The sequence below is a fragment of the Diabrotica undecimpunctata genome, chromosome 8 (genome assembly GCF_040954645.1).
Source record: "Diabrotica undecimpunctata isolate CICGRU chromosome 8, icDiaUnde3, whole genome shotgun sequence".
Lineage (NCBI taxonomy): Eukaryota > Metazoa > Arthropoda > Insecta > Coleoptera > Chrysomelidae > Diabrotica > Diabrotica undecimpunctata.
In genome coordinates this window covers 49,017,264-49,034,739 of record NC_092810.1, presented here as the reverse complement: position 1 = coordinate 49,034,739, position 17,476 = coordinate 49,017,264, and the positions used below count along the sequence as shown (strand labels likewise).

Below are 17,476 nucleotides of genomic sequence, written 5' to 3'. Positions count from 1 at the left end.
CTCGTAGGAAGAAGACGAAGAAGTGCCTCAGTTAATAGTACCCACACATGACCGTGAAGCCATTAGGAAGGAATATCATGATGCGCTAACTGCTGGCCATTATGGTATTGAACGTACTTTGAGAAGAATTGATCAAGAATTCTTCTTTCCAGGCATGCGCAATTTTGCCGCTCATTATATTGATAAATGCTAAGATTGTCAAAGATATAAGGTCTCTAACCAAAAACCAGGTGGTTTATTACAAACCCCTGTGTATGCGCAATGTTTCCTCTTTAAACATTCACCATCGACTTATTTGGACCGTTACCTGAAGGATCAAAAGGTAAACGCAAGATTTTGATTATGGAACATGTACTAAGTGCGTGGAGATATTAGTCTTAACTCAAGCCTTTTACTCCACTCTATCACCCTTCTGCTAATATGGTACAGCGCAAGAACAGAGATCTAAAACCAAAACTTGCTATGCTCGTAGGAACTGAGCATAACACTTGGGCTAAGAAGATACAAATGGTTAGATTTGCCATAAACTCGGTATGGAGCGAGTCCACAGGACAAACCGCTGCATATTTAAATTTTTGACGTGAGCTGCGACCTCTAGATCGAGTTAATCGAGATATCCTCAAAGTTGTAGAATCTGAGAATTTTATATCTCAGATAACCCCACACCTAAAACGCGTGGCTGAAACATGGCATCGAGGATTAAGCACGGCAACGCCTAAGATCGGCAAAACAAATAATATGCTGATCGACGTTTGAAGGAATCTAGTCCATTCAAAGGAGATTCAGTATGGGCCAACACAACCACTCCCAGTAACAGATCGAAAGGTCAGACAGCTAAATTCTACCCGAAAAGAGATGGATCCTACAGAATCAAGCGAGTGGTATCGTCTGTGAGGTACGAGCTTTGTGGAGTGGACACTCTTTCTGATCCAGCATGTATCGTTATTCTTTTCCCTTTATTTGACGGAGCTTTTGTCTTATATATCGGCTTCGTCCATACATTTAGTGGAACTGGAATCTTTACGTTTTTTTTCTCCTTTCTATGGGATTTGATGTAATTCTTTTTACTGTGGTCAGAGGTATTTTCGTCAAATCGTATATTTCACTCGTAGCGGAAGTTGTGTCAAATCCTCTTTTAAGTAAGGTACGGTATATAGTTTTTACAATTTGCTTGCATCTACAGATAAATGTTTCTTCTTTACGCGAACATTAGAAGAAGCCCCATTATTATTATCCTACAGACGCCACATAATAATAGAAAACGTAATGAATAAATTGAGTAATACTACTTAACACTTCCCGTGATACATAAAGACAAACAAATTTTATGAAGAAATCGTATTTAAATACTGGTTGGTGTTCAGTTCCATAAAATTATTATATAAATAACTGAAAACCAGTTAAAAGTTGAATAGCAAACCCGTCGCGCACTACAATCGAATTCAAAAAACCCTCTTATCGGTATAGTTTCGTCAATATAGCCTTATCTGTATTAATGAAATTATAACGAGTTTGGATTGTACGCAATTAAATCAACAATAAGAAATGAAAATTGACAAATTTTACCAGGAAACATATTTAAATTTTATCTGAAACCGGGCCTTTTATACTATTATCGGTTAACCCAGGATGTTTATAGTTGGTACTAATTGAAGTCAAGCATTTACTGCTAAACAAACTTTACGAAGATCATCATATATGGGATGGAGCCACTGCTGGGTAGCACGTTTTTGCCCATATCGTGCGACCTGTATAGAGGCAACTTTGTGTTAACGCTCAATGTAAACGATCTTGAAATCGTGATGATTGAGCCATCGTACCATCCCGAAGCCTCCTCTCGCAGCCTTTATGCGCCAATAAAACAAGATTGTTTTCGAACCAAATTTATTTTTTGTTTGAATAAATATACACATTTTAAAATAAACATTTCATGCACCAAAAATAATTTTAGTCAGATATTTGTATCACATTACATAAATATGAGGTATTTAAATAAAATATATTACATTCTTTAATTTTCTCAAATGCAAATTATAATTAAAAAACACACAACTCAATATTTACATACCTAATAATTATTATTTATTTACAAAAAAATATCTGTAGGAACTCCTCCAGTAGGCGCATTGATATGATACCGAAATGTTTAAATAGTAACGACTTTTGTTTATTACACTTATTCGTAACTATGTATATTGTATAGGTATATTTAAACATTTATGTTTGTGTGTGACCTAAAGAGATCTTATATCCCAGTTGACTTAAAAGTATATAGTAACCTAGGAAGAATCAACGAAATCAATAGTATTTACGAATTTTGATTCTTGAGTATTATTAACAGAGCAGCGCTTCGTGATCAGAGTGAGTAAATATCCTTCGGGTTGGAGCAGTCCAAAAACGAGAATCTTCGCTGCTTCTTCCTAAGCAGGCAATATATCAATAAATTTGAGCGTATATTATTGTGCGTCAGAGAGAACAAAAAGCCTTGCAATATAAATAAATAAGTCACTACATTTTAAACATTTTGCTATACACAAAACATTCATAATATCCATTCACTCATCGTGAAATTTTTCTGCCTAAGCCTACAGACATTTTAAACAAAACAGTCTACATTTTTTATTATAGTCCAAATTATTTGTACGTAATCTAATAAAATAGGTAGCTATAGCTATTACTTAGTTACTTTACAGAATATATTTGACCTTTTTGGTGTGACAACAAAGTAGTGTGCATATAAAATAACTAGTTTTGATAGAGTTGCGTTTTGTGGAGACAGTAGATCAATTGTCGACCGGAGCTAAAGATCACAGTAATTTTCGAGTGATTTTCCGTAATTTATATACGAGTAAGTACCTACCTAATACTCGAATAATTTTCCGCCTTACGCCAACATACGCGTTACTAGACATAGCATTTTGTAAACAAACAGATTAGGTTAGGAATATAGATAATTAATATAAAAAAGTCTAGTTGTTGAAAAAAATAAAGTGCCACAATTAACAAATCAATTTTTTTTAATCAATTATTTTTATGATATGTACCTGTACGAAAAGTAACAACGAAGCTGTGTTGTTATAGAATATGTAATTCTTTATAAAATAAAAAATATTTATTTAATAAATATTTCTTTATAAATTTATAAACCAGTATGTATAATGTATAATATATTATATGTCATTGTCAAATCGTCTGTTCGAAAAACATGGCGGCTGATGAAAAGTCCTATTTTAAATTTCAAATTTGTTAACCATAATGATTCATTTAACGACTTAAGTAATAGATATAGCTATTTTTGGTTAGAAGTACTTAGAATTAAAACTAAGTTATATAGATAATACTTAAAAAACATTGCTACCATAATCCCAATATCAAACAATTGTACAACAAATAAATAAGAGTAAAGCACATAGAAACACTTATAAAACATTTCAGTTATTGTTTGTATTGAATGTGTTTCAACTAGGATTTGGAAAAAATTATTTTGTCACAAATGCTTATAATATTTATTAAAAACTTCAAATATCGAGAATTGTTTTAAAAACAATGCATCTGACGTTTCTACACCAAACTAGTTGTAAACATTCCTAAAATAGGATAACTCGCCTGTCAAAACTGACCCTTTCATAGATAAGTGCGTGTAATAACCCGTTATATCATTACAAACTGGTAATTTTATCAGACAATAGCAATTTTCAAGTAGAGTGGTCGAATACATGTATGTTAATACAATTAAATATATTTCAGAATAAAAAAAATGCGAAGAAAATTTCTGGGTAATTATGAACTTGCAATAAATAACGGGTGGTTGCAGTGTATTGTTGGTTATATAATTAATAGGAACACATGTACAAATAATCTGCAGAAATCTATTTTTAGATAAATATAAAGCCATCGGAAAAAAACCTAATAAAAGTAAGTAGTCTGTAGTTGAAATGTATACGTTACAGTAGTTAAGAGCGCAGGCGCAAAATTTCGGGCCAATGCTTTTTAAATGCATTCATTTTTTTTGACTCCTGAGAAAACTAATAAATATTTTTGAAAAATGTAAACGCAGAATGAAAGATTACATTATTACCGAGGGCCGAAAGTCCCTTAGAATAAACAAAAAGTTTCTTTTTAATGAGATATTTGAAATTAAAAATCACACTTAATTTTGTCTTCTTTTTCACCTCTGTAACTTACTAAAATAAACATTATAGCAGTTTTCAGGGACTTTCGGCCGTCGGTAATAATGCAATATTTTATTCTGCATTTACATTTTTTAAAAATATTTATTAGTTTTCTCAGGATTCGAAAAAAATGAATGCATTTAAAAGGCATTTGTTCGAAATTTTGCGCCTACGCTCTTAAGTAAAAGTAATAACTATTTCCTTGAAAAAGTATAATAATTATTTCATTTATAGATCAATTTTTCCTTATATTTGACAATCTCCAGTAATGGATAGAAGAAGAATGAAATGTGTATTACAATATAGCAGTGTACAGCTAATATAAATATTAAAGGTAGTAGATGGGTTGGTAAGTTTATTAAAATCACTATATCACAAATAGCACAAAAGCATCAATAAATATTTAAAGGAAAACAAAAAAGAAGTTTACAAAACAAAATTCCAACTTTAGGATATTTAAGAGAAAAACGAAATAAAAATCTTTGTGAATTACTCTTATAGAAAAAGAAGAGAGGAGTCTGTACTTTACAAATCTATTTAGAGAAGCACCGAAAAATGCTTAGCCATAAACATAGAATATAACAGATGACAGAACAAATGTCATAAAAAAAACCGAATTGAGATCGCGAAAACCCGAATAATTATCTTGTTGAATAAATCTGTTAAGAACCACTCTAAAGCTAATAAAGCGACAATGTTTTAAAGCCAGGAATAATCCGAAGGATGAACAAACATGTATGTTTATAGAGAACAGTTTATAGAGACATACACAATTCGAAAATGTAGGTATTAGGTCATCATCATTCAATCTTCGCTTATCCACTGCTGGACATAGATCTCCCTCATAATTTTCCATCTATTTCGATCTTGTGCCTCTTGCATCCAATTCCTATGACAACGTTTTAGATCGTCAGTCCAACGTGTTGGTGGACGACCTCTGCTTCGGTAGGCATCATCTCTTGGTCTCCATTCCAGTATCCGCTTTAGGTACCGTTTAGGTACCGTTTTCTAAAAAGGTTGATATACTGAGGATAGTAATTTGTCGAAACGTCTACAGCATGTTTTCTATTTGACGAGTAATATAATTATTAAAACATATCTGCAGTTATGATGAATTTATCGATACTGTAGTAAAATTTCTAATCTCTTGTGACAAAATCATATAAAATATGTTTAAATAGTAAGTTACAATAATCTTAAACTCTAGTGGAAATCACTAATACAATCTCTACCAAAATATCAAAAAGTTTAGAGTCATTGATTTCTCGACATATTATAGTTAAGTAGACCCTGCTTTTATTTCCTAATCAACACATCAAAGTACCCAAAAAGTCATATAAATACCTTTTATTTATATATTAGGGAAGCAACGAGTAACTGCTCTACCCAAAGGGACAATGTTGAACATATTTTAAAACGATTATGTTATACAAAGAAATGCGTACAAAGTGATGAAAATGCCTATTGTATACGTTGGTATTTTTATTATTTTTTGACGTTAAGTGGCTTTTTCTATTATCTCGGAAAAACGCTTCTTAGGATATCTAAATTGATCCTCTAACTGGGGATTTTTATTTGACGCATACCATGACCTTTAGTGATGATTAAATTTATTTATCTATATTATCTTATTCTTTTCTCTTGTGTCTTTATTTTTTGCTTCACTCATTTCCATATATTATAAATTTTTAATGAAGGGCGATTTTTAAAATCCAAGTTGTACTTAATTAAAGGTCATCCACATGGTTTTGCAGTGAGACATTTTTTGTTTTAATTTTGTTGTAATCCATTAATAGTAGTTAGAGATATAAAGAATAGGCAATTATATACAAACTTACTACTACTACCTAATTGCTTAGTTAATATATAAAATTTATTACTCTAAAACTGCATAATATGTTACTATCGAATAGATTAGGTAAAATTTATTGATATGTATTTCTGGGTACGTCAATGTGTGTCCAATTATAATGTATAATTAACTTTTTATTTCTAGATATAGGTACAGCCAACACTAAGTAGATAGTAGAAAAGGTTGTAAATTTTAGGAAAGTTTTATATTGTATAGGTAAAATTCTTTTAAGGTAAGATGGAATTGTTACATGCTTTTAAATTTACCACTTGCACAAAAATGTCCTTTTGTATAAAATAAGGAGAATAAATAAATAGGTCCCAATCTCATATCGTCCCTTTCTTATATTAAATATTAAATTGTATAAGCCTTTATCGTTAAGGGAAAATCATCAAAAAATTTAGAATCTGAGTAATTAGACTGACTCCTAAGCCAATAATGCCAAAAAAGCTTTACTAAATATTTATTGTAACAAAACATGGATTTTTTTAGTAAATATTAAAAATGGATCAAAGCCTTAACGCATGCGCACATAATTTTAAATGTTCCAATGAATCCAATTATAACACGGTTTACGAATGCGTTATATTAATGGAATCAATAAGATGTGTTGTATCAATATCAAGCTAATTACTTCTACTCTATTGAAATAGTCAAAAAACAAAAATTCCATCTCCAAAATGGAATTGGTTCTCCTAATGAGTTTGTTTCAAAACTTGCTTTCTCCAAAAGTTTGCTTCAAAACTAGCTTTCTCCAAACCAAAATGCCAATTATTTAATTATTGACGAAAGTTGGATTTCACTCATTATGTAGTATCAATTTCTATGGTTAAATTCTATAATATGCAACTTAAATCCGTGTGATAACTGTAATGGCTTGTTTTTTACAAGTTTTTAGCCATTTATGACAAACAAAAATTTTGGAGAAAGCGAGTTTTGATTCTATATCCTCATTTAAAAGCATTAGTTGAGATTAAAATTTTACTGTTACAAATATAACAAAAAGACATTATGTGCGCTTTACCAAATTCTTTTTTAATATTACGTCATTACATTAAGCCACATTTATACACTTGGTTCTAGCACAATTTTCATTAAGTGATTTCTTGCTATTACTCTCAAAACCACAAACAACACATTTCCTATTTTAAAATTTGTAAAAACTATCTACAACTCTGAAATAAAAAAACAAAACTATACGTTAGGCTGCCACATAAAGTCAGTAAATGGTGACGATTACAACGAATAAGAGCAAAAACTTATTTCCTTTGACATTACCTACAACGTATCATATATGTTGGGTGTAGGTATAATTTTTTCTTGTGTTCAAATAATTTATACAATAGGGAATTTTGATAAGTTTACATGTGAATTATTAAAGACATGGCGTGTTCGTTAATATCGCGGGTTAAGGTCGCGGCATATTATCGTGCACGTATAGTTTCCGGCACGTAGCGTTTCCACTCCAGCAATCGGACTGCGCGTTCACATTTTCATACATAGAACGTTTCAGTTTGGTTCGGTGAAAATATGATCTCACTTTTCTCGACAAAAATTATGTGCAATTGCTCTTCTACTTAACGATGAAGAAAGAAAAACTGTAGTAAAAAGAAGGTTTGAAGTACATCCAATGCTAAGAGAAAGGAAGAAGGAAGATGAATACTGGAGTTTATACAAAGAATTAATTGATGACGATGAAAAATCTTATGGATATTTTAGAATGAATAGGATTCAGTTTAAATATGTTTTAAATTTAATTACACCTTCAGTTAAAAAACAAAATACTACATTTTAACGAAGACTTACATATAAAACCAAAAAGTAGTTTTAAAAAGAAGAGGTATCACTTCCGTACAAAAGTCCTAATTGTTTATCACTTCCGTGATTAATTGTCACAAAGCAATAAAAACACAATGCATAAATGACAAAATAGCCTCGAAAATTATTTTTTCAAATACTCTGTATCAAAATCAAACAAGTACCTAAATAAACAACGAGGGGAAAAGGACGGACATCTAATCCACATTATCCGTATCAACCGGTTACGACTCGTTACGTAGCCGTCAGCATCAGTAAAATATTGTTTTCGAATATACTGAAAGGAAACGTTAGGTGTCTGAACACATGTTCCTGACAGTGTGAATTGTTCATATTTAAAACCATTTAAATTATATTTTTCGGAAACTAAACACTACGTGCTGGAAAAGTAACGTGCATGATAATATGCCACGACCTTTAACCTGTTCAGAACGTAGGTACCTGAACTAAAATTCAGTAAACATGCAGGACCGTCAGTAAGCATAGCACGGTAGAGTATCACCAAATACAAGTTTCACTAGTGTTATGCTGCTATTAGGAAGCACAATGAAACGTCAGGAAGCAATCTTAGTCTGATATCCCCATTCTTATAGATTTTATCTATAGGTAAATACCAAAAGGAAGAAGGATTGTGCTCTTTTGCCGATTAAGAATATCACCATCTACTTAACAATTAACAAGTTTTAAAATACCACAAACAAATAATGGTAAAACTAGTATTGTCAACAGTTCTTAAATAATCAATAATTTCTGATAGTAGGCAAGCGTCGATGCGCGATATGAATCGTTTCAATAAATAGGTACTTTTTGTAATCATTATAACCAATACACAAACATTAAAGCTACAAAAATATTACAGTCTACTAAAATTTGGTATCTGAATGAGATCAAAAAATGAAATGTAACGAAAATATTTTATTAATACTGGATGGTTATTGTTCGGGTAAACATACTCCCACTTTAGATAAAACCAAAAAGTATTAGCATTTCCAGTCTTCATCATTAGCTGAATGTAACAATAGTTGCTGATTTTTTGGATAATAAAAGACGTATTTTGATTTTAAACTTGGTACTACATTTTGGATTTTATCGTATTCGATCGGTTATGTGTTGGATATAGATAAATAAATTAAATATTTTCTAGCTACTTTACTAGTTATTACTCGTATGTTGTGTCATAACAAATATTTATATATAGTTTTTGAGTTATTTTTTTTTTCACAAATTTTGACAAATAATTTTGAACATTAATAACTCACTTAAGAACAACCACAATATCTTGAAAATTTGTACAAACAGAAAGAAAGCAATGTTTGTTTTAGGAATTCATATAGTAATTCGATTTCTATGGGACCTTTATCAAAATCAGAAATGAATTAATTTTAAAATAGTATTAGGGTTAAATATACCAAATTTTGATCAAAGGAAAGCTTGTGAAAAAAATAAGGTTCTATAGAAAAGAAAGTATATTAGCTGTGAAACTTAAGAATGTGTGAATATTTAAATATACAATATAGATAATAGAAAGTTTGAGCTATGTACTAATGAAAATTGTAGTAAAAATTTATACAAAGTTCATAGAACAATCTATTACAGAGAGAGAGAGAGAGAGAGAGAGAGAGAGAGAGAGAGAGAGAGAGAGAGAGAAAGAGGGAGACAGTAAAATATACCAGTCCTAATGTATGGAACCGAAACTTGGGCTTTCAACAATCGCATAACCGGCATAACCCAAAAATCAACGAGTTCAGCATGTCATGAAAGCACAGTGCTTAACATCCAACTACAAGATCATATACCTATTACGGAAATAAGATACAGAACAAAAGTAACAAATGTAGTTCGAAAAATTCTATGTTTAAGTGGAACTGAGATGGACGTATAGGAAGCATGAGAGACAAGCAACAAACAAAGTAAATTGTTGAATGGCAATCAAGAACTCAAGTGACAAAGCGAATTGTCAAATGGCAACTAAGCGAATACAACAGAACCAGATAAAGATATCAAATGGGATGGATCCAGACTTCAAAAAAATTGCTCGTCACGAATGGAGGCAGAGAGAGAGAGAGTACCGGCTACCTAGTACCTAAAGAATTGAAGATAAACCACAAGAAATTTCATTATATACACATTCGATATCCTTCCTTTAGTCTTAGGAAAGCTGTCATTAATAAACCATTAAATAATCATCAATAATACAAATAGCTATTTAAAAACTAGATATATTGGGACTTTTTGGTTTTATATTAAAGGACTCTAAACTCCAACAACATCCAGTATGTTTAGTCTGTCTCTCTACTTTTCCTTATTTTCATAAAAAGATTAATATAATTGGTCAGTAAAACAATACTTGATGTTTTCAATTCCATAATACATAAACACGTATGATGTCATTCAAAACCAACACGTTAGCAGCACATAAAATAAAAAAAAAAAACGCTAAGCGTATTTAACATAAGTTGAAATATAAAATCACATTTAGACATGGGTCCTATTGTTGCCGTTCAAGGCGCTCAGTTCAGATGGTTCTGGTTTCTTGAATTCCTTAATCGGACTGAATAAGTTTGAGAAAAACTTTGCCTAAAAGAGAAAGAAGATATTTTATTAGAAATATATAAAATAAGATACTACTTCCTATTTTATCAAAAATACAAGTTCAGCAAAATATAAATAGGTTCGGCAATATTTTACCGTGTGTATAGCACTTAACACTAGGAAACAAGAGGCAAAATTAACGGAACACCTTAACAATGGGTCATGTTAGATGTCTCGAATTTCCTAAACCTGTTGTCCGATTTGAGTGATTTTTTTAGTATGTTATAGTTATATTATTTAAGAATATCGATGTAATGATATTGTTGCTAGACAGGTCAGTGTCATTTTATACCGGGTGTAATAATCATACTGTGTTTTTTCCTTAAAGTTCGGAATACCCTGTGGAATATTCTAGCATATATAAAATATCGAAATTAAAACTCAATTATAGCCTCAGGCCTTCTTAACATTCTCTTTTTTGATTTATTTGCTTGTGTTGGATAATAAAAAAGTTACGTACTTTAACAACTAGCCATGTTTTTCATCAATAAATGCTCATTTTCTGCTTAGTTTCACCGGCATATTTAAAGGAACAACCATAAAATCTGAGTATTTTCTCTCTAGTCTATACATTGTTAATATTGTTTAGATAATATCATAATACGAATGTTGGTGAAGTATTTTGAATTTATATTACAATGGTAGTACAATATGAAACCTGTTTAAGAAGAAATAAAACACAAACATGTCAGACTCAAACAAAATACGGATTTTAAACACATTAACTTTATTGTACAGTTTGAGCTTAAATTGGTTTTTTTATGCATTTTTTTTTTGGCTTTAATAGCGTGTGTTTCCCCCACAAGCCCATACAACTGCAGTTATTCGTCTTCTCATACTTCTGATAAAGCTATCGATCAGTTGTTGAGGCAGTCTCTCCCATTCCTCAATCAAAGCAATTCTGACTTCCTCTCTGTTTTGAATAGCAGGAACCCGTGCCCCAAGTTTTCTGCCTAGCATGTCCCACACATGCTCTATCGGGTTCAGGTCTGGGGAACGAGCTGGCCAATTCATCGTTGTTGTACTTACTTGTAATAAGAAATCTCTTACACAGCCTGCGACGTGTGGGCGCGAATTATCCTGCATTAAATAAAATTTTCGCCAATATATAGTGCAAAAGGTACCACATGGTCTTGGAGAATATCTCTGATATACTTATCTGCTGTTAATGCTCCATCATCAATCACCACTAACTCTGTTCTTGCTCCCAAACATATACCGCCCCACACCATAATTGAACCTCCACCAAAAGGTACGGTCGTAGTAAAATTGAAAGGGGCATTTCGTTCTCCTTGGCGTCGATACAATCTTTCTCTACTGTCGATGTAATTTACACAGAAACAGCTATCGTCCGTAAAGAGAATTTGACTCCAGTGGTTATCATTCCAATTTTGATGTCGACCAAATTGTAGTCGTGCTAAACGATAGTGTCTCTGGAGTCTGGGAGCTTTTATTGGCACATATGACTTGAGACCGGCTTCTTTAAGTCTCCTTCTTACGGTGCGCTCACTTATGGTAGTTCCACGAACATTTTGCAACAGGTTCTTGGTTTGAACTGCCGTTTGACGTCTACTATGTAATGTTTGCAATGTTTTAAATCGATCATCTACAACCGTGGTTAAACGTTTTCTACCTTGTCCCCTTCTTCTTACATACTCCCCGGTTTGTCTCCAACGACTTAAACAGCGATGGATGGTTGATGGTGATTTACCAAAAATTCCAGCAACTTCCCTGTACGTTCGACCATTTTCGACCATTGTTACGGCCCTAGCAATATCAGTCGGTATTAAATCACCCATTTTTACTTACTCTTTGCAATAAGAACTCCACTGATTAGAACAAATCAAAGGAAAAATCACATCCAATAAACTCAAACAAATTAACGTATCAATAAAATACAAGTTTGTACTTGTTATCAACAGACAGAACGACTGTAAAATGTAAAAAACAATACAAATAAACAAATCAATTTGACATTTTGACATTTAAGACTTTCTTGTGACAAGGAGTGTCACAAGGAAGTCTTAAACATCACACATCTTGTGTGTGTATTAAATTGTTAACTTCTCATAGCCTACTTTAGGCGTATTTATTAAACTAAGCAGAAAATGAGGATTTATTGATGAAAAACATGGCTAGTTGTTAACGTACCTAACTTTTTTATTATCAAACACAAGCAAATGAATCAAAAAAGAAAATGTTAAAAAAGCCTGAGGCTATAATTGAGTTTTAATTTCAATATTTTATATATGATAGAATATTCCACAGGGTGTTCCAAACTTTAAGGAAAAAACACAGTATGATTGTTACACCCGGTATAAAATGACATTGACCTGTCTAGCAACAATATTATTACATCGATATTCTTAAATAATATAACTATAACATAACTATAACAACTAAAAAAATCACTAAAATCGGACAACAAGTTTAGGAAATTCGAGACATCTAACATGTCCCATTTTTAAGGTGTTCCGTTAATTTTGCCGGTGAGTGTATATATATATATATATATATATATATATATATATATATATATATATATATTCCTGTTATCAATTCTACTGTTATTTACGGTAGCATTTGATCTCTTTTCGTAAACTAGGTAAATATGACCTTTAACTAATCAGAAAGATCTATAAAGGCTTTGCTAGTCTAAAATTATTATCAGTTTTATTTTCTCGCCACGTCTTCCTACAGAAGCCATTGTATTGCTGTGTTTTGTTAAAATCACCAATACATCTTTTTTATCCTTCCATTTCAAAGTAATTACTATTTTAATCGGAATAAGCCAAAATTGAAGTTTAAACTAAATTTATTGACGTTTCAATTTCCACTTCGGAAATCGTACTCAAAATACAGACATTAATAAATTAAACAAATTTAGTTTTTTGTTATTTGGTGAAAAATTCTTCTAATAATTTAATTTTATCTGACTCATTTATATTGACAATTCAGACATACATTATACATTTTAAAGTAGACGACTTTAAAATAATATTGCCAATATTTCTGAGCTGCTTTTCTGTGACGACTTTATTGTAAGATAGTTAATTCGATTACATGAGATCAACTTTAACTTGAATATCCGTCAGAAAAAATCATAGCATGTGATTCGTCTTTAAAAAGACAACCACATTTCATGTTGACAGTAAAATTCTCTTTTTTACATTTTAAAGTCGTCTACTTTAAAATGTAAAAAATAGGTCTAAATTGTCAATATAAATGAGTCAGATAAAATTAGATTACTAGTATATTTTTTCACCAAGAACAAATAACAAAACTTGTTTAAAACATTAGAAATCCTAAGATTTCCTACTTGGCGAAACTCAATTCAAATTGAGGAAATCTTAGTAATTCTAATGTTGTTATCAGATGGCGTTGTAACGTCTGTAGATAATTATTTTTATAATTATTGTACTATAAGGGGAGAGATTTAATTTCAATGTAGTGCCTATGCATATGTCGCTCTGATGATACCCAATGAGGTTGAAATACGTATAAGCGGATGGCACATACCCTGCATTGAAATTAAATCTAAGACCGTCTTTCTGTTTTGAAATTTGTTTAATTTATTAATGTTTGTATTTTGAGAACGATTTACGAAGTGGAAATTAAAACGCCAATAAACTTACTTTAAACTTCAATTGTGGTTTATTTCCATTAAAATAGTAATTACTTTAAGATGCCACAAAAAATAGCTTCAGAACAATATTCTATTTCAAAACAGTAGAACCTGTGTTGCTTTGTAAACTCGTAGACTGATACTTCTCTAACTTTTTTTTCACAACTTCTGGAGGATTATTTTTTCTGCTTGAACGTAAAGTCCCATCTAAGTGTTGTTTTTTCTTTTGAAGTTCATGCGTAAAGATACGCTACGAAAAATTGTCTGTGTAAACAGTACGGTCCTTGTCAAGTAAATTTTCTGACAGCTCCAAAACAGTGTCTTTGAAGACACAATTTGTACAACTTTATTCCAAATCCATGTCGTTTATTTAGAATATCGATGCTTAAGAAACAATACCTCGTATCTCCACTTTTATTAAATATGAGTTTATTGCGCCAAACTAATATAGTACACTTAAATATTTAACAGTCTGCAAAACATTTTACCTCCAACATTTATATAACAACCGTAAAATCATCGTTAAAGAATACCTCGTATAACAGAGAAGTAACAAAATAACTTGTATCTCCATAATTGTCAGCAAGTTTGGAGATACAAGCTATTTTGGCGGGAACTAGTTGCACGTGGACGGGAAATACAAGTTATTTTATCAGTCTGAATCACACTGTCGTGTTAGCTTGGTTATACTTTTGATTGTTTATTTCGAGTTCAAAGTGAAAAATATGAACCAAAACCAACATAATGAAGATATTTTTATGTTTAACGATGAGGAAATTATGGAAGCTTTTAGGACAAATGGATATGGAGTGAAACTTAAAGGTATTATTTCTGTTTATTATCAAATAATTAAATACCGCAGAATATTCATACCATTTATTTGTAAAAATAATATTTAATTTATTTTACAAAGTGATTATTTGTTCTGTCCTGTGTTGGGTTTGAAAACAATAAAAGTATCTATTTTTAGAAAAAGTGCGAAATAGAAGACAGGTTGAACAAATTTTAACACTCAATCAACCGCACTCGATGATACCTAATTATATAATAAAGGCTTATAGTGCAAATACTGAAGGAGTGATACTACCAGGTATTATCAGGTATTATCAAGTTTTTTATTTATTATTATTCGGTGAACCAACGAAATATATACATATTGCTATCTTAATTAGTTTCTTAAATATAAATTTTTTTCATGTTCAGAAAAATTTCTAATCATTAAAAATAATAATTTAAGAATGATAAGTGTGAATTTTCTTTGCTTTATACAGGGTGTGGCCCTTATTATTATTACGAAAACCGGTATAATAATGAAAATGTTAACTAAATTATTTATTTCCAGGCCCATCATGCAAAAGCCCAAATTGCAATAGGCAGAATACAATAACCGAGACAAATTCAATTATTATAGACATTGATAAGAATATTTTAGATGATATGCAATTAGGTCTACCGATTACTGATCGGTAAACCTGAAGTTTAATGAGATGCAACCAAACGAAAAGAATGTTAATGAAGGCGTTCAAGTATTTACCATTGATGAGAGCACTGAAGTATTGGCAAGCCGTGTTCAATTAATTTCTCATGAGAACATTACTAAAATTCAAGTTCTATCGGATATTCAGCTGACAATTTCGGATGCTAATAATGCTCAAAACGATAGTGATCCTGAAGATTTACTACCATTATCCAAATGTGTTAACTTGGCCGCTGGTCAAAAGATCTCTACTATAAAAGTTACACCTGCCAGTGAATTAAGGGCATCAGATATTCAAGAAAATCCTAAGGACCAAAGTAAAAAGAAAAAATAAGGTTGAATCTGAATAAAAAAATTGGATAGCTTACAAGAACAAAAATCTAAGAATGAAAGGGCAAGAATATTTAGGGTATAGAAGACCTAAAAATGACAACAAAGTTTTTCATGATACGATAAGAAGTGCAAGAAAAATGTCAGGTAGTTGTAATTCACAAAATTGCAAGAAATCTAATTGTTACGTTCCAAATTTAAAGTAGAAAGTCCCACCTCTATTTTATCAAAATTTAAATAATTCAGGACGTGTAAGAGCGGTTGCCTATAATATATTATAAGCAAGGTGGCGAAAATAAAATTAGTAATTTTCAAATAGGGGTAATGTCTGGCAAATTGTGCTGAAGTTAAGGGAACACGTCCTCTTTTTTGTGAAGAAACTAATTTAGATCGTTCTTTCTAGAGTTATCTTGGAAGAATTGGGATCATAAAATTGAAATTTTTGAATCTCGGTACTATTCGGTGACCTCCGTGTGTCAAGTTGTCAAGTGTTCGGAAAGACGACGGAAAGAAAGTGATTCCAGGTTTGAGAGTGTTACTGAAAGGTTGGGCTAGATTAAAAACGGCATTTTTGTTTTTTTTGCTTTTGCTGCTGTTCCATGTGGGATCTGGACTAGTCCGAACCGTGTGGATATTCAAGGGGATTTGCTGCCTTCGTGGAAGGGTTTTTTTTGGAATATCCACAATTTCGCTAAAAAAAGCGGATCTACAGTACACGTGAATACCGGGAGTCGTATTTAGATCAAGAAATTAGCCTTAATCACGAGTCCAAATAGCCGGCTACGCTTCGGTCCAATTTGGGATATTTCAAACCCCTAATCTGGCTAAGAAGGGTGAGTGTTAGAACATTTCGTTTTTAATTAATTAAAAAGTTGTAGTTATTTTTTTATCCCATCTCTAAAAAGCTATTCACATTTTTATCAGTTTTCATACATTCAAGTTCGGAGACAAGTTTTTTTTTTGTATTGCTCCATTATCGCCAAAAGGCAGATAAACAAAGTGTTAAAATCAATATATTTATTTCCAAATAATTATTTTAGACACAGATGGTAATTAATGTTTTCTTGCTTCAGGGTTGGTTGGTTGGTTTGTTTGTTTTTTTCTGCTTCTTCTTCTTCGTATTTTTCCATCTGGCTGTAATTTTCAACTTTTCAACATTGTCACACAAGTCTATGTACATCGGCAATCGTATGGGATTTTGGATTGAAGACACGCTGAACTATAACTGGAATTCCACGCGGTGAAGTATATGAATATTCGAGGTATGGATCGATAATTAATTTTCAACGGAAGATTTAAGCACCGTCTAATTTGGTTTGCGGAATACAATAGTTTTTTTTTAAAGATTATTTGCTGTTAGTTTTTATTTTCATATTTACAAATACTTTACAGATTTTTTTTTAAAGATAATTTGCGGTTTATTTTATTAATTCAATATTTACACATACCTATTTTAATTTTGTAAACTGCGTCTAAGGGGGGGTTATATATTTGAGATTTATTTTTTTTATATTATTTTCTGCGCACGCACTTGAGCTCACGTGGTGTCCTATTTGCGTTAATTATTTTTTTTGGTTGGTATTGAACCGCACACCCCTTAGCGTCCGGTA

The 17,476-nt window shown here is 31.5% G+C and overlaps 1 protein-coding gene and 1 long non-coding RNA gene across 2 annotated transcripts in view; one reads left to right on the top strand and one right to left on the bottom strand.

Moving 5' to 3' along the window:
* The first annotated feature begins 1,880 nt into the window (after nucleotides 1–1,880).
* Nucleotides 1,881–6,993, top strand: LOC140447523 (uncharacterized). Its single transcript, XR_011951604.1, has 2 exons — nucleotides 1,881–4,965; nucleotides 5,171–6,993. It is a non-coding gene; the product is annotated as an uncharacterized lncRNA (long non-coding RNA).
* Nucleotides 6,994–9,616: 2,623 nt separating this feature from the next.
* The window catches only part of LOC140447522 (putative phosphatidate phosphatase), a 362,135-nt gene continuing 354,275 nt past the window's right edge, over nucleotides 9,617–17,476 (bottom strand). Inside the window, exon 6 of the mRNA XM_072540220.1 lies at nucleotides 9,617–10,419. Within this exon, the coding sequence (XP_072396321.1) occupies nucleotides 10,318–10,419 (102 nt within the window). The 3' untranslated portion in view covers nucleotides 9,617–10,317. The remainder of the gene's footprint in view (nucleotides 10,420–17,476) is intronic.